This window comes from Merops nubicus, unplaced genomic scaffold (genome assembly GCF_000691845.1).
Source record: "Merops nubicus isolate BGI_N331 unplaced genomic scaffold, ASM69184v1 scaffold22089, whole genome shotgun sequence".
Lineage (NCBI taxonomy): Eukaryota > Metazoa > Chordata > Aves > Coraciiformes > Meropidae > Merops > Merops nubicus.
The window spans coordinates 43,521-66,939 of NW_008629322.1; the positions used below are offsets into that span (position 1 = coordinate 43,521).

The 23,419-nt window shown below is 38.9% G+C and overlaps 2 protein-coding genes across 2 annotated transcripts in view; one reads left to right on the top strand and one right to left on the bottom strand.

Annotated features, from left to right (window-relative positions):
• ABCA4 (ATP-binding cassette, sub-family A (ABC1), member 4) overlaps positions 1–15,200 on the top strand; it is a gene marked incomplete at its 5' end in the record, with an annotated part of 56,818 nt that extends 41,618 nt beyond the window's left edge. The window contains 16 exons of the mRNA XM_008946965.1: positions 59–133; positions 593–762; positions 1,770–1,947; positions 3,366–3,481; positions 5,252–5,399; positions 6,797–6,920; positions 7,679–7,808; positions 8,693–8,813; positions 9,718–9,780; positions 9,892–9,998; positions 11,003–11,144; positions 11,703–11,837; positions 13,191–13,294; positions 13,380–13,472; positions 13,893–14,142; positions 15,069–15,200. Coding sequence (XP_008945213.1) covers positions 59–133; positions 593–762; positions 1,770–1,947; positions 3,366–3,481; positions 5,252–5,399; positions 6,797–6,920; positions 7,679–7,808; positions 8,693–8,813; positions 9,718–9,780; positions 9,892–9,998; positions 11,003–11,144; positions 11,703–11,837; positions 13,191–13,294; positions 13,380–13,472; positions 13,893–14,142; positions 15,069–15,191 — 2,079 coding nt within the window. The remainder of the gene's footprint in view (positions 1–58; positions 134–592; positions 763–1,769; positions 1,948–3,365; positions 3,482–5,251; positions 5,400–6,796; positions 6,921–7,678; positions 7,809–8,692; positions 8,814–9,717; positions 9,781–9,891; positions 9,999–11,002; positions 11,145–11,702; positions 11,838–13,190; positions 13,295–13,379; positions 13,473–13,892; positions 14,143–15,068) is intronic.
• A 2,182-nt stretch (positions 15,201–17,382) lies between these two features.
• On the bottom strand, positions 17,383–21,066 carry LOC103779342 (very-long-chain enoyl-CoA reductase-like; the record flags this gene model as incomplete). Its single annotated transcript, XM_008946966.1, has 6 exons — positions 17,383–17,741; positions 17,836–17,881; positions 18,827–18,915; positions 19,612–19,669; positions 20,833–20,876; positions 20,974–21,066. Coding segments are annotated over 6 exons (458 nt in total), but the record flags the coding sequence as incomplete, so codon positions are not given.
• Between the last annotated feature and the right edge of the window lie 2,353 nt (positions 21,067–23,419).

Sequence of the window (23,419 nt, forward strand, 5' to 3'; positions counted from 1 at the left end):
CTACAGTGCCAGATTTCATCTAGACAGCTGATCTTTAGCCTTTCCTTTTTTATTTTAGGGACAAGCTTCAGAGGCTGCTGCTAAAGAAATTTCTAATTTTCTTAAATACATGGAAACTGAAGATAATATTAAGGTATTTGCTGGATGAAGTCTTCTAACTCACAGTCTTTCTTAATGTAGACTTCAAATTTTGAGACTATTGCTAGTGGCATTTTCAGAAGCAAGAAGAGCTGAAATACTAATAAATAATATGGGATATGTTAATGAAAAATTATTTCTAATGTGAGGTTTTTTAAACCATGTTCTTAGTACTTCTTGCTGTCCTGAATATTTCTGAGCAGGACACATTCTGCTAAAATTTAAAATATGTTTCTATAAACTCCCTTGACAGTGGTTGGCCAACTCTTTTAAAAGCATGGTGTGTGAGCTCCTCCTGCTGGACTCTGCCTAGGGACTATGAATTCCCCATGCTAGATTCTTCCCTGCTGACAATGCCCACCAAAGTAGATAAAAGGCAGCCAAGTTTTCTGCTGCAACTCAGGGTTGTTAGTGAAGGCTTCTTAAATGAATCGGTGCTTTCTGACTCTTTTAGGTGTGGTTTAACAATAAAGGCTGGCATGCTATGGTTAGTTTCCTTAACGTAGCAAATAATGCAATTCTTAGAGCTAACCTGCGGTCTGGTCAAGACCCTGAGCAATACGGGATCACTGCTGTGAACCATCCTCTTAACCTCACTAAGGAGCAACTCTCTGAAGTCACTGTGTAAGTCTGCCTGTGCTCTGCTGCTGGCTTTTACCCCACCCTCTCCTGGCAGTTTACCATCTCTCATGTACTCACACTCTGAGGAGAAACAGTTCAATTGACAGAATGTGGAGGCCTTTCCCTGAAGTTTTATTCTGATCAAGAATTAGATACACAATCGATTCTTCTGTGTCTCATTATGTTCCTAGAAGGGTTCATTCCCATCCCATGTAGGAGCTATGACCATTGATTATACATGATTACATGTCTCTGTTGATTCTCAGGCACAAAGATCCTGAAATCGTTATTCATGCTCCAAAGGCAATAGATCTACATGTTAAATAACACAGACATCATAATTAAAAAAATAAATCAAAAATTGTCCTTAACTGACTACAGGTATGCCGTAGTCAATAACCTTCATCTTGGTGCCAAGGACAGCACACAGGAGATTTTCAATGGCATGTGGTACGGTTGCTGTATTGCAGAATCTAAAAGCCATGATTTCTTGAAAAGACACCCCTAAGAAGATATGACTTCCCACTCATGTCTCCTATTAAGTTCAGAATCCAGTGAAACTGAAAACTTCTGCCTTAGCACAGAGGCAAGACCTGTGCTTCATCTCCCTGCAATGTGCGTCCTGCGAGTCCCTCTCTTCCCAGCTCCCAGAACGCTTCGGCTATTGTGCCTTAGTGTCTACTTTGAGACATACCATACAGGAATGGCTGTCAAACTGGTTTTGATATATAAATATATAGATATAGGACTTGAACTGTTGCAGAGAATGAAGGCAAGGAAAAAATCAGGGAATGGAGCCACCATCAACCATACTAGTTAGCTACAGTCCCCAGCACAACTTGGGAAAATACACTTGTGCATTTTGAAATTGGAAAATTCTTCTGTTTACAAAATAGCCTTGCTACCTCAAGATTTTAAAATTCCCTTCAGATTTCCCAAATGCTAATATAGTGTTGTGTTGCATCACATCCATTGCCTTGCTCACAGTCCCTTCTTGTACACTGTTTCAGGCTGACCACCTCAGTGGATGCTGTTGTTGCTATCTGTGTAATTTTTGCCATGTCCTTTATACCAGCCAGTTTTGTTTTATACCTAATTCAAGAACGTGTGACAAAAGCCAAGCATCTACAGTTTGTCAGTGGTGTGAGCCCTGCAATCTACTGGCTAACTAACTTCATGTGGGACATAGTGAGTAACTGCTGCTCTGATTTCATAGCCTGCAATTATCCCTGGGTTTGCATGAACTGGGAACTCATCGGTGAACCAAGTGAAAGGATTCTGAGCGTTGCAAAGCATTCATTTCTTCAAGTGTTTCTCAGAGAGCATGCTAAGGACCTGACTTCCTAACTACTTACAGAGGTAGAAATTGTCAGGCGCACAACTCATTATTCAACTACTGAAGGTGAAATTGTTGTAATCTTAGGATTTCCAGTCCTTAAAACTGAGAGTATAATAAAGTACAACCTACCATAGCAGGGGAAAGTGCAGTTGCCTGATACTAGTCACTCCTGCTCTCTAGGAGAACAGTAATGTGTTTCAAGGTATTCCAGAAATCTGAGTGGGGAAGAGATTCACAAGCTGCTGGAACAGTAGCTGCAGGCCAGACAAGATACTCTAGGGTGTCTAAAATGACATAAATTTGTTTAGGTCACTGAATCATGTTCATTGTGTTGTTCTAAAGAGATTTAGACCACAGGTCAGGCTTGCTGTGACAGGGCTCAGCTACCCTCCCACTACTCCTCAGGCCATTTTGTGACAAAGCAGCAAATTCTTTGCCAAGTTGAGACACAACAAGGGAGTTGTTTTCTAGCTGTGCCTTCTCAACAAAGAGAGTGGCTGAGGGCTTATACATTAAGAAAAGCATGAACATGGAATCGAAAAAAAATATAAACTAAAACATAAAAGTAAATAATTGAAAAGCCCAAAACTCATCAGACTTTGGAAGGTTCTCTTTCAGAAGTAGGTAAAATAAAGCATTAATTTAGTAAATGAAGGAAAAGAAGTGGGTTTCTGTGCTCCTGTCCCCTGCTGGTCTGCAGGAATTCTGCTTGGCCATGGCCCTGTACAGCACAATGCAAAGATATTAATTTGTGTTAGTAGTTCTGTGAAATGCTACCTTCCATCCTGCACGGTGAACTCTGTGCATTGTGGTAGGCTAGTGCCACTAACACTGAAGGGAGAACTCAGGAGAGCAGTGGCCAAGCACACTCACTTCAGCCTCCTCCTAGGAATGTGGCTCAAGTAAATAGCTTTTCCCTCCTACACACTCTTTGCAACACCAGAAACTGCACTTCCCTCACATACCCACAGCCTCTTTCTGTGGGCAGCCTGCCAGCAGAACAATGAAATAATTTGCTTTCAAATGATAACCTAAGAAACAGTAATATATGTTGTATTTTTGATACATGGTTTGATAAAAGATGTCTCGGAAAATTGTCAAGTGCTGCCAGGGCCCCATTGATCCAAAAGCTTGAGTGTGACTAATCTAGCTCATAAATTCCACTGTTCTTCAATACAAAATCCTTTTGGAATAATATGTAAGATCTGAGTATGTTCGCAGACCTTCTCAGGTCTTACATGCTGGTCTCCACCCTGTGATGTGGCAGGTGAATTACACACTGAGTGCTGGAATGGTGGTGGTTATATTTGCTGGATTCAACAAGAAAGCATACACTTCTCCGACTAACCTCCCTGTGCTTGTTGCCTTGCTGCTTCTGTATGGGTGAGTGTTCAAGGTTATGGATGCATGTGGGGCCCTATATTTCACATGAAAATTATTTTATGTTATTGAGCTTGGTACTTAGTGAAATCCAGCTTTAAAGAATAAAACTGAGTGGGTACAATACAGGTTAGAACTGGATTCTGTCCCTGCTTCAGGTTATTTACACACTCTATCTGGCCACATGCTGTAAAGGAAATTTTTTGGTCACTGCCTTACATTTTTAAGCATTAAATGTGATCCTTATAGGCAAATATATTTTTCAGTTTGCTGCTCTCTGATATGTACGTTGTGTAGGAATTTAGTGGCTGTTCATTTGTGTCACTGAAGCCAGTACTAAAATATCAGTGTTTAACCCAACGGCAAAGAGTACTCAGTCTTCAACACTTTTTTTAACTTCAAACTTTTCTAACTTTTTGAACTTTTCAAACTTTCAACATCAACTTTTTAACTTTCTCTCATTTAATTAGTGATCATATATGTTTATCTATAAAATCATATTCCTGGTAGCCTTGCAGCTGATCTAGCCTAGGCCAAATAATCAACCTGATGTCTTTCTAGAGTTAGAAAGAAATAAAGCTTTTCACATCCTTCTATGTATATCACAAATTAAGACAAAGAAGGAGCAGTTCCTTTCTAGGCAGACTACCTTTGGTTTTCTGAGATTTTTGTATTATTTGAATGAAAATCCTGAAAAAATGCAAAGCATTATCATCATTTAACCTCTGTAAAATATTCAGTGTTAAAAAGTAGTAACGGAATTATAGTCTGGTTTAATTTTCCGTTACATCTTCTTAAAGTGCAATAGTGATATCTTTAATAAGTTGGCTGTGGCTCTGTGTATATATGAAGAATACAGTAGTTCGTGGCTGTGTGGATAGACATTTAAAATGTCTGCATATTTTAAAGCATTTACCAAGACAAAATTTTCAGAAAAAACTATAATCACATGGCAGTCACTTCAATGATAATTTCACAATTTGCTACACAAAATAAAATAAAATTTAATTTCAAACAAACAAACAAACAAACATAAAAAGGCAAGGTAAATTTGGGATGATTTTTTCTGACCATGTCTGTATTGCCCTGCTAAGCAATTCAGGTTGTTGTTATTGAATTCTTCCTGTTCCAACTGACTGTTGCTAAGCATTGAAGTTTATTCCAGAGGAATACTCCTCTTGTGCTGCTCAATGCACATTTTCTGTGTCCCAGAAATCATGGTACAGGAAGCTTCAGATCAGGAGTGAAAAAACAATGGTAGAGGAGCTAACAAACAATATCAAAATTTACAGAGTTTCTGATTCCTTTGGACACTTCCAAAGGCTGAGATGTATCTAGCAAATGAGTACATTGTATTTGCTTTATCTAACATCTCTTTACTTCTCCCTCCTGGTGTACCATCCTGCGAGATGTGCAAGGATACCTGGGGTGAAAATAAGCTTGCCTGCATTCAGTTTTCTCAGTTTGAGCAGTTCCTATTGCCCTACATTTTAACAGCAAAACAGACTAAGCAGAAAAACTTATTAAATCTAGTAACCAGGGCAGAACACCGTACTAGTATCTCTAGTTGGTTACAACATTTCATTACACTTGGCATGAGAAGAAAGCTCAGCTTCTTGTTTTCATTAGGCCAACTGACATGAGAATACTGAGAAGCTGTTATCATAGATAGATCACAGCTGGTCTCTAGGGTCCCTTCCAACCTAAGCCATTGTATGATTCTCTGATTCAGCTGTTCTATGATTCATAGGTTTTTCTATCTTTTGCATGCAGATGGGCAGTAATTCCCATGATGTACCCTGCTGCTTCTTTCTTCAGTGTCCCTAGCACTGCTTATGTTGCATTGTCTTGTATTAATCTCTTTGTGGGGATCAACAGCAGTGCCATCACGTTCATCCTGGAGTTATTTGAGAATAACCCGGTAAGTAACACCTGGCATTAGAAAGTTGTGTGAAGGGTGTCGAAGCATAACCATCTCTAACAGCAGCTGTCTCCCTCTGCCTTGACATTTACTCTGGCAGCAAATGAGTGGGGGACTTGCCAAGTAACTGCAGGGACAGGTGAGCAGAATAATCCGGAGAAGCCACACGGGGCAATTGATATCTTGGGCTGCACACACAAGGAATGATATTGAGTGGTTTTCATCCCTATGAGCAAACTTCAGTACTTTCACACTTGAGGAGGAGGGAACATAGCACTTGGTGCTTGCTTCTGCATCTTGTTCCACTAAATAAGAAAAGACACTTATTCCTGCTAGCTGTTATGTTAGAGGAGATGTTTTGCTTATAGTAGCATTTTAAGAATCGCCTCAAAAATGGTTTAACATCACCAGTAAAGTGATGGAAAGTAAAAGAATAGACAGAACACAGTGAGTACCAAAATTAGTTCTTAGAAAGGCTGAGAGATCAGTTTATAAAGTACTGTTGGCTTGTATGCAGCACTACTACCACCTCTACAGCTGCTGATACCCTGGTCGCTGAGACTGACACCTTTTCTACACCTGACAGCAATCTAATCAGCTAGCATTACTGACAGTGCATTTTCAAACAGCATGTGCTGATCAAGCATACTTGCACATATTTGCCAAGAAGCAGAAACAGATCTTGATTAAATTCGTGGTTTCAAGGCTCAGCTTTACAATATTTTCTGCCCCTGCTGTTCCTGCATTCTCAGCCATGCTACCTGATAATGCAGGGCTCAATCTAGTGCCATTCAGTCTGTGGGACAGCAGGCAAACGTTATTACCTTTGAGAATATCCATTGTGGACACTGTGTCTCCAGAGGGAAAATTGTCCTTCTCTCAATTCAGTGTTGATGCAGCTAGACTACCAGCACTTCACTGTTTTGGGTATCTCCACACTGCACCAAAGCCTACTGTGTTGCTATGCCCAGGCACTGGTACCTTTCATTATTGTGGCAGTCCTGATTATGAAAATGTTCCAGCTATAAATAAAGAGACAGCAAAATACCAGTCTTTCTTGTTGCTCACAGTTGCTGTTTATAATAGCTGATGCTATTATAAATGTTATTACGTTACCCCTGCTACATAGAGAAATATTATTACAAAGAGTAATTTCTCTCCTCATTGACAGTTTTCCAAAAGCACCTTATCTGGTGCAATGTATGCCAGCATTGTGCCATGCTGCATTTTAGGTTGCAGATGCTTTGGTTGTAACTTGATAAATACTCTTATCTCTTCTGTAAGAAGACACAACTTTCAGTTTCTCTGGCATGACAAAGGACTTCACACTCATGCTGCTATGTTTTCTTAAAGAAGACTGTTTTCAACTGCTTATTATGTTGTTCTGTTTCTTGTAGTCTTTGTTGAAGTTTAATAAAACATTGAAAAATATGCTGATTGTGTTCCCACATTTTTGCCTGGGCCGTGGACTCATTGACCTGGCCATGAACCAAGCTGTGACTGAAGTATATGCCAGGTTTGGTAAGTAAAGCCAATAAGCAACACGTTGTATCAGCATCATGTGTCCTGACTTTGGATGAGGAGGTTGAAACTGTTATCTTGGAAAATCAGTGTCTGTTTCTGAAATCCTCTGCTTTCACATCATCAGGTGGATGAGGAGTATGAAAGTTCAACCTCTCTGAAGGAATCACAGTTTCTGATACAGCTGACAGGACTCTACTGCCTAACCACTACTCTGTGTTGGAAATTAACCCATTTGTCCAGTACCAGACTCTGGTGTCTTTTTATCATCTGTTCTGAAGCCCTTAGTTCGTTACAAGAGGATATATTATTTCATTTCATTTGACTATTTCATCAGCCCTCATGTTAATGCTTAAAATGGCTACTGTTCTTAAATTCATCCTCTTGGGATATGTCTGTCTTTGATACCAGACAACTTATTAGAAGAATAGTCATATAGCAGAACCCAGTTGTTTTTATTCAGAGCATGTATGTCTTCACATAATCCATGAAAATGTCATGTTCTGAATTATCCAAATTAGTGCATATTCAGAAAGTTTATATACACTTTCACTCCCATGCAGAAGCTGAGCTTGGAGTGCATTTTCTTAAGAGTCTTTTTAAGACCCTGGAAAATTAAGACATTGCCTGATCATAATCAGATAAAGTACAGATTTTCATCCTAAACCATTATGATTATGCCTTTTGTTCTGAGGAGCAGCAGTGGGGTTTTTTTTCAGCAGTATTTCACCTTGGTTTCTCGTGCTCTTCGTCCAAAGGAGAGGAGCATGTTTCCAATCCTTTTCAGTGGGACTTTGTTGGAAAGAACTTGGTTGCCATGGCTGTTCAAGGGGTTGCATACTTCCTTCTGAATCTCCTTATGCAGCATCGTTTGTTCTCCACAAAACGGTATGTTTGAAAGCTTGTATTAATGTTCCTTTATTAACAGGGTATCTTTGTTATTCTCCGTGACCCTCTTTTTTCTTTTTTTTTTTTTTTTCCTCTGGATTTGCCAGCTTTTTTCCTCTGTTTACTTGCCTGATTTCATCTTAATTTGTTGATATCCTTGCTGAAGAAACCATTTGTAAATGTGCATTATTTTAAGAGGATTTAAGAATGTATTATTAAATGAGTTTTCTTGAATTAAGACTTTAATGTAATTTATTTTTTTTTTTTAGATTAAGGCACTGTAATAGTGAGATTATAAAATCACTTGGAAAGTTTGTAGTATAATAATAATTAGTGGCATGGGGTACTAGCCTGACATCCCAAGGCAGGAATTCCAATCCAAGGCACAGGACAGTTGCAGCCTGGACACTATGCAAGCTTCCTCTCTCAGCTTTATAAAAATGTCTCTATCTCAACAAAAGCAGTTAACTTGCAGGTGTGAGGGAGTCATTCACTCCTCTTTGAGGTGAGCTCTAATTGGTATAATTATAAAAATATCATCTTACAAGGAGCTCTACTCAGAAGATCTGTAGAACTACTGAAGAGCAGCCAAAGAGTGAAAGCTGTGGCTGAGAGGCAGGTTATGCCATATCAGTGACCGACAAGGCATGCTCTTTTGAGCAAGCAATTTCCTCCCATTTTAGTATTTAGAGATTAACTTTCAAAGGTCAGGAATTCTCCCATCAGCAGAAATGCTCCAGCCAGTGTCACACTGTGGAATTTCAATTCCACTGCTTCCAGCAGTCACATTTTGGGCAATTAGTTAGCCATTGTTTCACACTGTTATTCTAACTGCACCCAGGGCAACTCATTGTTTCTGCAGCTCATCTCCTGGGGTTTTCCAGGTTTGCTGAGGCTGCCATGTCACCTATTATTGACGAAGATGAGGACGTTGCGGAAGAAAGAAAAAGAATTATGTATGGTGGGAACAAAACAGATATCTTAGAATTACAAGAACTGACCAAGGTAATATTTTGAGAAGAATGACACAAATGAGTCTAGCCTGAATTTACTCTTTCAGAATGTATTTCAGCTGTGGATTCAGACGGTATTATTTTCAAAATCAACCTTATGCTTTACAGAGTAATGAGCATTTTGGAAGTCAAGGCTGGTTACCTTTATTAGAAATCAAACTACTGAGAAGTCCATCAAGGGCAAAACAATCCTGGCTGCTAAAGGTTGTTTGTGGTTTCTTTACGTCACATCACCTGACATGACTTTATCTATTGAGTGTCCATTTCTACTACTAGCCTTTTCTTCTACAGTACTGTTTTTACCATAGATGAGTTACAATCTCAAGTTAACTCTTTGGTTGCTTTCACATTGAGGCCTATAGTTATTGTGAGTTCTTTCCAGTTATAGAAGGCATCTGAGTTATGCTATCAGAATGCATGCAAGCTTGAGCTACAGAAATGCAAAGGTTACACACATTGCTGGGGTGTCATGAGTAGAGAGGCCTGGAGTATTGTTCTTCAGACTATCTTGCTGTATTTTTCCACTTCAGTTTGATATGTCAGAGATGCTTTGACTCAAGAAAGCATCAAATATGTCTCCTAGTGCTAAAGATATGAAGTAAAAGGCTGCATGCAGAAAAAAAAAAAATGTAGGGGTAATTACAAATGTAAATAATGTAAATAATGCCTGACTTTGTAGAATACTTAGTTGTGGGTTTGTTGTGTTTGGTTGTTTGGGTTTTGTTTTTGGTTTTGTTTTTCTGGTTTTTGTTTGTTTGTTTTGTTTTGTTTTAAATTTACTCCTGTCTTGGTTCTAAAGTTGCCTCACCCCAATAGCATTAATTCAAAAAATTCAAAAGATTCTCCTTGTTGCAGATATCTTGAAATAGGATTTTTTTTTTTTTCTGTCAATTTAGATTTATGCAGGTAGGCAAAAGCCTGCAGTGGACAGACTCTGTGTTGGCATCCGTCCCGGAGAGGTAGGTTGTTCAATAACACTAGATTACATTCCATGGATCTGTTCAGATTTCATGCCCCTGCTGATTTGCAAGTTGGAAATACTAAAGAATGTGATAAATTTTCTAATTTAGTGCTTTGGTCTCTTGGGAGTGAACGGTGCTGGCAAAACAACAACATTCAAAATGCTGACTGGAGATACTGATGTGACATCTGGAGATGCTGTAGTGGCTGGCAGTAGGTAAGTACATTTAAAAAAATAAAAAATAAAATACAAAAAAACACCACAAACATGTGGCAGCCCATTTACCAGGGTAGAACTGCCCAGATGATAGTCTTAATGACTCAGCAGCTCTTTTCCAGTTCTATGGCACTGAGAGAGACCACAGTAAACACAGAGTGGCACTTCATACTTTGAATATTCTGTTGTAAAATCTATAGGTAAGTTGTAGTAATGCTAACAGTGGGACAAGGCAATTAGGTCTCCTAGGAAGGGCCCACTAACATCAGAAAACCAATCCAGCAGGGTGCCTTATCTGAGCTTTGGGACCTCTCTTTGTTTCTAGCACCTTTGTTTACACAGTGGTGGCATAACGTCTGAAGTTAATACATCATGATCTAGCATTCATTTGTTAGCTTAGCTCTAGCTTGTGTGTCTTGGTTTGTCAGGTGTAGTTGGGATTTGATTCTTTGTCTGTTGACATGTTTTAAACAATAGCTATTTTGTTGCCAGGACATGGTCGTGAGCAACCTGCTTTAGGTGACCCTGCTTGAACCGAGTGAGTGGACAAGGTGACCTCCAGAGGCCTCTTCCAACCTCAACCATTCTGTGATTCTGTACTTGTCCTCCTCCTGCCAATGAAGTGTTGGCCTTGTGTCTTGCCTGTCTGTTCCCAGTGATCACAATCTGAGATGAAACAGGCTGATTTTTTTTTTCTTCTAGAAATAAACACCAGTTGCAAAAAATAATATCTGAGGGGCTGTTCAAAGGACTTCTCATTAATTTAGCCTATACTTAAATAGGAAAATGGGTTAGGGGAAACAGGCTTACACTCTTAACTGGGACTGAGCTGATTTAGATGACAATATATTCCTTGCTATTCTCTACAAACAGATATTTTAGTAAGATATTTTATCAGGAAAATTTCATTCTCCTCTTACAAGGACTGTTGCGCCAAAAGAGAAGGATTTTATTCAAACTCTGTCTCAAAGCTAGTATTATAGAACTTTTATTTGTTTTACCAGTATATTGACTCACATGGCTAATGTCCACCAAAACATGGGCTACTGCCCTCAGTTCGACGCCATTGATGACCTGCTCACAGGACGAGAACATCTCTACTTATATGCGCGCTTGCGAGGTGTTCCAGCAGAGGAAATCAAGAGGGTAAAGCATTCTTGCTTTTGACTTCTGCATAGTTACATTGAATATTTTTGATGGATAACTGGGTTCATAACATGCCAAGGGCCCAAATTTCCAAAGAAGGCCTGCCATTCTGTGTATTGGAGTCCTGGGGCTGGTTCCTGCCACTTGGACAGTTAAGTACAGATGTAAATTCTTAGACATTAGTGGTACTTGCAAAACCATGGTGCCAGCTGTGGAAGGCTACAGATGCAATTGCTGTGACTCAGAACTGTACTGCTTTCTGTTTTGTTCTTGTCTTTAAAGTGGCTTATGTATAAGAAAGAAAACATGAAGAAGATTCCAGAAGGAAATAATTTAAATTCTTGCAGAGATAGGAAGTCTGCAGCTAGGGCCGGTTTACAGCTTTCCCTCAAGTAGCTGAATTCCCCTCAACATCAATTTTTTGAACTCCCCCACTCCAGTTCTAAAATGAATGTACTAAACCCCAGGGGTCTGCCATGTCTCTGCCAGAAGAGGGATGTATCAGCAATCCTGACTGTTATGCATTAGCTGCTGTGTGAAAAACACTCTTTCTCATAGGTTGCTGAATGGGGCATCCAGAAGCTGGGACTTCCTATGTATGCAGACCACCTGGCTGGGACATACAGTGGTGGCAACAAACGCAAGCTCTCCACTGCTATTGCACTGATAGGCTGCCCACCACTCATCTTGCTGGTAAGTGTCATGGTAATAGCTCTGTGTTCAGTATAACATCCCATAAAACTACATTCTAAAGAGGCACAAGGATGTTTATGAGAGTCCTTGCAAGCTCCTTTCTGCCCTTGATTTACAACTACTTCAATGTAATTTTGAGTTCTTTAATTTCAGGCACTGAGTGGGATGAATAACTAGGTTTCTCATGGACCCCAAGTGATTGTAAAGTAAAGGCATTCAACACAGAATGCATGGAGATAAAATCTACAACCCAGACAAATCTGAATGTTTGAAACCATGTTTGGTTTCAGTCTGTCTTTTCTTGCCAGAGCATAATCACTCATGTAAAAGATGATATTACAACATATATGTTGTTGCTTCCTCCAGCAGAACAAAGGAAGGTGGCTACCCTTTTGCAGCCTTTAATCTCTTTGGAATAAATGATGAAAATTTAGACTAAACTATACAAATGCTTAAATGTAGTCCTCATAAAATAACATAAATTACAAGATAATTGCATATCGCAAGGGAAATTTTAAGTGCACTTACTGCAAAAAAGTCTTTATTTAGATTATACTTACCACCTGAATTTGTGCACTAAAAAGAAACATTTTAGTCACATTTTTAATAGTACGGTTCCTTGTGCCATTTAATATGCCCTTACATGTATTCTGCCTGTATGTATTAAACAGCCAGATAAAATGTTTTCTCATAATTTTTAAGACAAAATGCTGAATGAAAATATTTTTTTCCAATACTTTTAGTTTTTTTGTTTTTACTCACTGGGTTAACTGGTTTATGCAGAACCAGATCCTTACCTGGTGTAAATCAGAGTGACTTAATTAGGTTCTTGGGTTGAAAAATGTGCCCTATATATTTATGTAAGTAAACAGGTTATTTGGGAAAAACTCACTTTCCTCTTACAAGAGTTGTTGCCCCAGAAAAAGGAGATTTTATTGCGAGTATCCATCTCTGTCTTAAAGCTAGTATTATTCATGTTCTGTTCTTTGTTTCTCCAGTATATTGACCAATATCTGTAATGTCCATCAAAACATGGGAGCCAAACTTGACACAATTTGGTGTAACTGGTACTGCATGAGCCTCTTTCAATTTATTTCTGTGTTTGGTCCTGAATGTTTTTATAACGGGCTATCACAAATGCTTACATTTTTGATATCTAAGACCCTAGACTAGGGGCTTCCTTTGTCAAAATGGCCACTACATTCCCTTCCCTGTAGCTCTGCCCTACACAGACAGCATTCTATCTTTACCTGCCCTACACAGACAGCATTCTGCCCTTACCTGCAGTTTCTTGTCCTTGTTTCCTTACTGCTTTGTGCTCTGACTCTGATCATCTTCATGTTTCCCTTACAGGATGAACCAACTACTGGAATGGACCCTCAGTCCCGGCGCCTCTTGTGGGACTCTATTGTCAGCGTGCTCAGAGATGGGCGAGCTGTGGTTCTAACCTCACACAGGTAAAAAGAATTAAAATTCAGAATCCCAGAGGAGATAAAGTTAATCTGCTGGCTTTTCTCAAATATCTGTTCTCTTCTTTGAAAGTATGGAAGAATGTGAAGCCCTCTGTACTCGTTTAGCCATCATGGTAAAAGGTACCTTCAAATGCCTGGGCACAATTCAGCAGCTAAAATACAAGTAAGTAGAATGTTTTTATGGTTGGGTTTTTGGTTTGGTTGTTGTGTTGTTTTTTGGTTTTTTTTTGGTTTTTTTTTTGTGTGTGTTTTGTTGGTTTTTTGGGTTTTTTTTTGTGGAAGAACTTGGTATATGTGACATGTATTGTTCTTAATACAGCAATCCCATCTGAAGAACTGTTATTTAAACAGACTCATTTCTGAGTGCAACTCTGTGGTATCCTAGGCAATTTAAGCAGATCTCATTTCAGCTCTGCCATGCTACACACCATTTCTGCAGGGCAAATACAAGGCTTCTTGGGAAGCTAGATCTTCCACATTACGATTCAGACACTGTTAGTGTTTTCATAGCTGCAGAAAATTTCCTCCCTGAATAAGGAACCCATCTCTTCATCCAGTTCTGAAATCCACATCTGCTTTCCAGGTTTGGAGATGGCTACATTGTCACTCTGAAGATCAAAGCTCCAAAGTCTGGGCTGCCTCCAGATCCTACTCCTGCTGAGCAATTCATACGCATGAACTTCCCAGGCAGTTTACAGAGAGAGAAACACTACAACATGCTGCAGTATCAGATTTGCTCCTCATCTCTGGCTAAGATTTTTCGGTTAATAATCTCCAATAAGGAAAAGCTACATATTGAAGAATATTCTGTGTCTCAAACAACTTTAGATCAGGTGAGTCAAAAAGAAAGCATCCATGGGAAAGCCTGTCTGGCAAAAATTAGGCAATGCAATTAGGTAACCAAACAACTGAAGGATCAAACTGTTCAGAGAATTATCTTGCACCTCTTTCTCGGGCAGTGTTCCCAGACCCCTTCATCAAGGAGAGTGGATCAGATATGAAATCTGTAACTAATTCCCTATGTAAATAGGTGCCATTTGGAAGTTAGTAAGACAACCGTTTCCCAGATAACAAAATTCACACAACCCATTCCTTCAGGACCAGCAGTCTGAGGAAGGTCAGCCATTCAGAATGAGGCTTCCTGAGCTGGGAATAATGTTTTATTTTAAATAAGAGATTTGCACTGTGTTGTGTCAGATATACTGTGATATCTAGTTAAATGTTTATGTCTGGGTCATGCACTTGTATACAGGAGCAATTAGACACACAAAACTTGGGAATTCCACTGGGACTGGTGGCAACACCCACTTGCTAGGGGGTATTAACCCTATCTGCCTGCTTTGCTAAGTAGCTGAGGGTCCACATATGCAAAGCTGTCTTTGCTGGGAATGCTAGAAAAGCGTTCCTGGCTGCCTTACAGCTTTCTCTAAAATATTCCATCTCCTCTTTCCCATTGAAACCAAAATCACATTTTACAAGCTAAGCCAACCTTGCTGAACCCATCTCCTGATTAATTATAAAAAGAAAAAGGATTTTACTTGCAAGTAAGTGCATCCAAAGGAGGAAGTTGCAAGAAAGTTTACTGAAAGAAAGAAGGAATTAATAATTCCTGGTGATACTGTGTCTCAGTTCTGTTCATGTCTATGGATTCCCCTTTGTCTCCTTCCTGCAGAGGCCAAGAGGATGCAAATATATGAAGACATACCACTAACTCATCTTAGTTGATGAGAATGTGACATTTTCTGCTTTCCTCACACAGGTTTTTGTGAACTTTGCTAAACAGCAAATGGAGGATGAGGAAATTCCTTTGCATCCCCGTGCAGCTGGAGCCAGCCGAGAAGCAAAGGTGTCCCCTGCTTTGCAGCAGCAGGCAGCTGCATAGACTGTTCCTACAGTCACTAGCGCTTAGAGTGCACAGTGCAAAGATGTGCCATACCAGAGCAGTACAAGGGTAAAACAAAGTTCATAAACTTGGTATTTTACTGATATTTTGCACCTTTCTGAGCACTGTACTCACAACAGCAACAGGCCTAGCAACAGCCAACTTCTACTGCTCTACAGGAACACTACACGCTGAAAGCGTCCAAGGAAAGGCAAGTCCTTGCTACAGAACAAAATCTTCCTCTAAGATAAAGTTCATTATAAGACACAGGAAGCCAAGTCTTATTCCTCCTTGTTGTTGACATGTAAAGAGCGTTAGAGACAGTTTCTCTGTCTGGTCCTTTCAGGCTGCTAGGTTTTCCATGTTTAACTCTTAAGTCAGCTGCTACCAATCAGCAGACAGGTCCCAAGGCAGAGAGCATTGCCCAGCTTACAAGTGGATTCCTGCCACCCTGAGTGTACAGGACTATCAAGGTCAGAACATCAGTGCTGGCTGCTGAGGCTAGTGCCGGCAGAATGCTGCACCGTCTCACCAGGCTGCCAGTAAAACCAGACGGTTGTCTCAGCAAGAATGGGAAGAATTAATTCAGACCCAGGCAAGAAATTTACTTAAAAAAACCCAAACCTTAATGAAAATGATCTCATACTCATCTTCAAATTTCTCAAACAGAAGCACAATGTCAAAATGGAGATTAAAAGGAAAGAGTACGTCCAAATCTGCCAAAAGTTTTTTTTTTTTCTCTTGAAGGCCTGGAAAGATATTTTTTGTTATGAAACAAGACCAATACTTTTCTTCTTTCTTTGGACTGAATCTGAAGTGGTTGTATAGTGTGAATAGGTTATGTGCTTTCTCTCTGCTCAGAAGGAAAATTTCACCTGCTTGTACTCCCCGCTGCACTCAGTGGGTAATCATTTGACATTTAGCTCTTTTCTCTGGTTCACAGGTTCTTTGGTCTCTCCAGTTCACAGTTAAACTAGTGGAAAATAACAGTACTGAAAACAAATTCACAATGATGTATTGCTTCAGTTATCTACCAGACCGAAACATTTTTAAGAAATATTCTCCAAGATATTTTGTACAGAAATAAAATCTGGGTCAAGCATTCTTGCTTTGTTAGTTTTTTTTCAATTGTAGATTTTTTTAATATATATAAGGACATTCTTGCTTTTTACTGTACAAAATATGAAACTTCAGCAGGCGGCTGTAGTCTTCTTTTGCCATAATTATTTCAATTGATTTTGAAATAGTCCGGAATTTATTGCATATTTCACCCTTACAAATAGTTGCAAAAATCTTTCTATACATCCATTATAGATAAATAAATTATCATGAAACAAAGAGGTATCTATGCATTCTCTTCATATTCTAAACCAGCTTCTTTCAAATTCAGATAGGTTGCAATAGATTTTTACTAGTTTTTTTTTTACTATATTTGCACAAAACCCAACTAAGTCCTACTGAACATCTTGTGAAAAGAAAACACAGGAAGTCCAAAATGTAGCTGATTTTTTCTCCCTGGCTCTGAAAATAGGAAGGGAGCTAGTATTCTGAAGACTAGCAGTCACTTCATATATTTATAAAGCATATTAAAAATTATTTAGAGAACGCTGACATAAAATGCTAGGTAAAAGGTCCTTTAGTATCATATGGATTTGTTATATGAAAACAGGCCAATGTCAAAGATACAGCATAGATCAGATCTTCTGAACCTTGTTTACTAGTATGCAGTTTGCTACTGAAGATTAAAACCAACCAGACAAAAACACCAACAACGATGAAGGATGTTACATCCACAAATACACAATTTCTTCTTCCTTCAGATTCTATTTGCAAATTAGGGATTAGACCCAAATCAGGGATTTGAGATATTGCCTATTTTTTTTATTCCAGGAATAATTCATATTCTTTGGTAATATTATTTGCTACAAAGCACCTGCCACCAGGCAGCACACTTTCTTCAAGTCAAAGAAGGCAGATCATGCAACTGTCTTCAGGCCAGCTGGCCGTGCTGGCTGAGCTGAGCTCTCTAGTAGTTAGCTGGTATGTCCTCGTTCCAATGTACTTACATCTTGCAGAATGCCACTGCTAAATTTGGAACTGCTTTTCAGCACAGACTTCTCAGTATCTCTGATCCATCAAGATAAATAGAATAGTACAGGAAAATCTAAGTCAAACAGGTTACAGTGGACTGTAGAGGCTTTTGACTATCAGCTGTGTAATGAAGCCTTATTTTTTGAAGGTGCTTCTGAGTTGAGAATTCTTGAAAGTAAGGAAGTGTAGCTTTCAAGTACATACAATTTCCCTCAGCAGTGGAGATTCAATGTGCACCAGAATCCTTTAAATTAATTCTCTATTTGGCAGGAGGTTTATGAGTTTTTTTCTTCTTGAAGTTCTGTGCTCTATTCAAACTAAACTTTTCTTCTTACAACAAAAAAGGAATAATTGGCATTCGAAGACTTGGATAATCCTTGAATTCTCGCAGATAGGTGCAGTGTTTATCCTTTGCCCAGATTGTCATCTGAATGAAGCAAAGCAAGGTGAACAGCCCCACTGGAAGGAAGGGAAAGTATGTTTCATTATCAGATTAAAAACACACTCTCGTTGCTGGCATCACTTTAGGGTAAAGTACCAAAACATTACTCACCTGGAACACACTGAGTCATGATAGTGAAACTGATCCAGGTCCCCACCTGTTTTGGCCAAGGAAATTTAAAATATTTCTGGTGACAGCATTTGCATTTATGTCTCTATTGATCAAAACCAACCTTGTCCTAGTATAGGTAAATAAAAAAGCCAAGGTCAGCCAGATCAATCTCTACTGTTAATAACCTTTAGCCAAAAAGGTGAACAGTGCCTTATCACAAACAAAGCCTTTGTGTTTGCTTCCATAGCTATTATCACAACAAAATTTTAAGCACTACAGCATAGTGTCCTTTTCATTTCTCTGCCTAATTTTATTATTTTTCACCTCCATCAGTGCCAGGAATGGTAACTTCCTGTAGTATGAGGCCAAATGGTGTTCTGATTAACATCTATTAACCTCCACTTAAGTTAAAATCTGATGTTGTCCTTGAGTGACTTTTACACTGAGTTGTAGTGGTTTGAACTGCTTTTGATTAAGAAATAAGAAGTGATAAACTGATTCAAGCTTCTAAAGCAGTCATCAACAACACAAGCAACTGTATAACTTAATAAAATGGGAAGACAACCTGAGCTTTTCTTCCCATTTTCTCTTCCACAATATCTTCTATTAGTCTACCCACTATCTTCCGGCATACTGTGATATTCCTGGGCTCTTTTATATTCTAAATCCAGCAGATGCAACACACATTCAGTGGCAATTTTCCTTCAAAGCATTTGTACTGCTTTAGAGTATGTCTTGTCTAGCAGCCACACTGAAGCACAGGTTAGGGTTTCAGCTGTCTAAGGTTAGCCCCATAAGTAATGCTTCAAGGGAGGAAAAGGAAGAACAGACAAGTTCCTGTCTGCAATCTGATTTCATGGGGTTTAGGGGAGGAGGAAAAATGTACTGAGCTGCACTGTTTCAGAGTTTTTTTCCATGTTTAATATTCCAAAAGAAACAAAAATATATTCAACAAAACTAAAATCTCAGCATCTTGTTTGTGAATACATACCTCGTATGTATAGTTAGGGCAAGATACAAAGAAAAACAGCCATGTGAAAGGATTCTTTGTTGGATATGGGATCTTACGAGTTTTGGATCCTATAGATTAGAAAACAAATCACAAAATATTCATACTCCTAAATATATTGTTTCCTATAAAGACAACCCAAATCTGCCTACTCCTGTGTCTCATCATTGTCAGAGGGACAAGCAGGATGCAGGGAAACAGGATGTCCTTGGGACCCACAGTAGGAATGAGATAACTGTGAGGAAATGTTCTGGGCATTAGAAAGTCATCTATGTATGCCTTTGACCACAGTGACTCCTGTAAGAGATACCTCAAGTTCTAGGTTTAGAAGTTGAAGTTTTTCTCAGATTGTCACAGAATGGGATTTTAGCAGTCACAGTTGGTAGCTGTAAGGTGTTTGGCTCACACCCAAGGAAACCTGGCCTGCACAGGGTTTCCCTTAGTCACCAGAGCACAGCTTAGACTAGTACTGTTTCCTTTTGCACTACCAGTGTAACTAATATAACTGTTCCCCCAATGCAATCTGGCCCTAACCAATAAGAATTACAGTAAAAGAAGAAGTGCTGTTGAACAGTCTGGTGTTGGAGTTCTTGCACTATCTGATCTCTCCTAGAATCCAGTCTTTACAGTGCTGAGCAACCTGTGCACCCACAACAGTCAGCTGGTGGGTACCAGTGCCCTGCAGGATCAGGTCCGACATGAGGCAGAGTTACTGCAGAAGCACTGAATGGCTCCACAAAAGTGAAAAATGATAATGCAGTTTTTACCTTTTCTCCGGAGGTCACTGAGTGCAACATGAATGGAAAAATTTCCAGCTTCACACAGCTGCAAGAAAAATCACAACAGAGTTAAAAACATGCTTCCTTTCTATTCACTTTCTTTCTTGCATTATTTCCTGGGGTACTTTAAGGGGGGGGGGGAAATTTTAAAAAAATTAAAAATCTGTTATAAACAAGATTTAAAATGGGAGTTAATGCACCACAATAAATATACTTAACCAAGATTGCTCTCAGACAGGAGGATGATGGAATGTCTTTATTCAGACATGAGTCCATATCATAATCTGTTATATATTTATGATATTTACCAGCAAACATAGACTCAGTGTCTAAAAATTGAAATTTTCTTATGTAATTCACATGAGATCTAAAGGCAATAAACCAACAGGGATAAAAATAAATCCAGGAGATACTTGTTTTATCTTTTGGTTACTCTTATGTGTTTAGAAACACTGAAAAAATGGATTTGGATAGTTTTGGTTTCTCAAAAGTTATTAAAATCTGAAGGAAGATATGAGTTTGGCTCTAAGTAAGTTTTCTTCTCTAGAGTATAATTGACATGAACCATGAAAAATAATTGACAAGCTTCCTCCATGTGTTTTAAATAATGTTTCCCCAATCAATTAAGTAGAAAGTGTATTGAAATGACCCATTTATATTATGGACAGCCTCCAGTGTCTGCAAAACATAACTATTAAAGCAAATGACAGGTGAACAGAGATCCTGAGTTTTATTCTCAGCTCTGTGCTTTCAGTTACATTGTCCCTCTATAAAATGGGAACAGCTCAGGTTCTAAACTATAAATATGCATATTTAGGAAAAAATGGGTACATCTTTGTTGGCTACATTAACATTGCTTCTGCATGTAGGAAATGTTATTAAGAACTATGAGAATTAACAGGGAGTGATTTAAGAAATTTACTTCATAAGGAAAGCTGTAAAAAAATTTATGAAGCCCAGTAAAATGTACCTCTATCTGTGGAAATTATCAGCAAGACACTTTCTTAGTTGGCCAGGTCTTTCAGTTTTTATGATCTGTTGTGATTCTTAACAAAAAAGTCCCAAAACAAGCTCACTGACTTTTAAACAGTGTCACACACTGGTAGATCCCAGATCCTTCCAGGATCATCCCAGCAGTTAAATATCCCAGTCTTGGAATGGATACTGAATCAAAATCTTCCTTTTTTATAAAAAGAGCAACAGACCTACCAGAAACATGATCACAGCAAAATTTATCTGTTTTTTCCCATAAGCTATTAAAAAAAAAAAAAAAAAAATTTACATGTGGTTAGTAGTAATATACAAATAGCTAAATACTTAAATCATACTGAGGGCTCTTTTGCTACTTACAAGGAGGAGTGTAAAGAGGATGATTGATGTAATAAGCAAGCCAAGCTGCAAATCCCCAGTAATACAAGCAGTTCTGAAAAACAGGGAATTTTTCTTTGTTTTAGTACAATCCTCTAGGTCAGCATTCACTGCAAGGACCGCTGATAACAATCAGTTGGGCTGATCCTTCAAGTTGCTGATAATACAAAAAATGACAATACTAAGTGTGGTAACGTGGGAGCAGACAACAGGGCGTAACAGGAAGGAAGTCATGATCATAGACTAAAATTTCCTCTCAAATATCTTGGAGCTAAGTTTATAAGCATTTTTATAACGTATGATCATCCTGTTGAAAAGAAAAGATGAAGGGCCATACAGACTGTATGCTAAGGAAAGACTTGTTTTGCCAACCTCTAAGACTTTGTGAAACCAGTTTTAGGTACTGTGCTCTCTGCCCTGCTTATTATTTTGTATTGCCCAATCTCTCACCCTTCCTCTTCTCCTTTATCCCATTAGTTTTCTTTCTTTCCTGTGCTTTAACTTTTCTACATAAAATTATTGTGCTTGATGCTTTCATCTGCCCTTTGGCTGTCATATCTTTAGTTTGTCCCTTCTGCTGGCGTCCTTGGCTTTCTGTGATCCAGCTTCAACTCTCTAAACTCTGATAATATGGTTGACACTAATGGTTGCACTGACTCATTCCTGATGAATCTCATAGCTTGTTCATGCGCTTCATCTACACCAATTACAGTGACAATCTCTACCTCTTTTTCGGTTTTCCTGGCCTAGCCTTTTGGGGTTTTTCTTCTAGCATTCACTGTTGCTTCAGTATCTTGGTCACAGGTTACATTCTCCCTCCTTATGTGAAGGAGGCCTTTTCACAGCCCATTCCTCTTCTTCCTCTGTGCTCTCACCTCTAGGTGCTATTCTTACAAACAGACTTTAACACTGGTCAACAACTCATAAATCTGTCTCTAATCAGCAGAGGTTTCTTTGAGAGCCTCAGTTTTTAATGATTGAGGGCATGTTTGGTTATCAGCTGGACTTCAGCAAAACCAAAACTGAACTCTTTATCTTCCTTTCACCACTTCTTTTACTTCCCATTATCTATCTTTCCTTCCTAGTTTCATTCTCGAGTAAAACACTGATCCTCTTACTCTTTCTGGTGATGCTTTTTTCTTGGCCTTCCAATAGGTTAACATACTAGACATTTCTTAGTCTTCCTGCTTTCTCCTTCAGAGCCTTCCTTTTCTGCTTATGCAGCCAAAATTCATATCCAAGGCTCCATTCTTTCCTGTCCTGAGTGTTTCAACATTTTGAGGGAGCTTGAATTTTGCAGCCTTTTCCCCATATATATATCAGAACTGCTTTTCTAATAATACTACCCCTAAAAGTGATGGCCTCAGCATCTGCAACCCACACTAGCTGACTGCAGTGTCTGGCTATGTTTTTCCAAAAATGCTGGTGAGGGGTAAGTCCCCCCAACCTGCTGCAAGCAGTTGCATCAAAAATTGTGTTGCATTTCCACATTCTTTTCAGAGTCAGTTGAACCACTGAAATGCCCAGAAATATCAGGCAAAATAGACACTCTTTTGGGTATGCTGTAATACAAAGATATAGTATGTCCTTGCTCTGAGATTATATACTAAAAGATAATGGATGAGAGAGCAAATTATTAACCAATAACTATAGATCAGGTGGAACAAAGGGACAGAGTTCATGTAACTTCCTTGTGATACTTCCTTTTTGTCCACAAAAAGCAGCAGAGCCATAAGAATTCCAGTGAGGAACAATCTAGTTAGTGCCCTATCCAACCCATAAACTACTTCTTTTTCCCTAACACTGCCTTCTTGCATCATCACCTACGATTTACTAAGGGCTATATAAAGTTAGGTGGAAGCAGTTTCTTGTAGCTGTGAAATGTCATCTTATGAAAAGCCTTTCCCTAACTCCAAGGCTTGACACAGGATGGATGCACAGGATGGATTTTAGTAAGATAAAAATAAATAAGTCATGGCTCAGCTCCCAACAATACACATTGTAATTAAACTGAACAAGTACTATTCATCCAAAGAACATGATTGACTACAGGAGTACTCCTCATTTATAAGAAAAGGAGCTTTAAGATAGTGGAGCCTGCCACCACTAAGGTCCTTAGCAGTAACACTACAAATATCCAGCTGCCAGTAGAAGCCTTATTGCTCATACAAAAGTTTCCAGTGAGGTTTAGGTAGGAAACTCAAAAACTCATTTGAAGAAAGAAATTGTTCTTCTGAATCTTTCATATTCTAGGTGAATAATAAAGCTTTACAACAATTTCTTATGAAAAGATTTTGTGGATCAAGTTTAGATATTGCAGGGGTCCTGTAAATAAATTATTGCTAAGTTATAGTTAGGATTTTTGTCTTCTCTGCCCCAACTGATGATGCCTGTGATGATCAAAACTATTTCTTAATGCCCTCCTTAT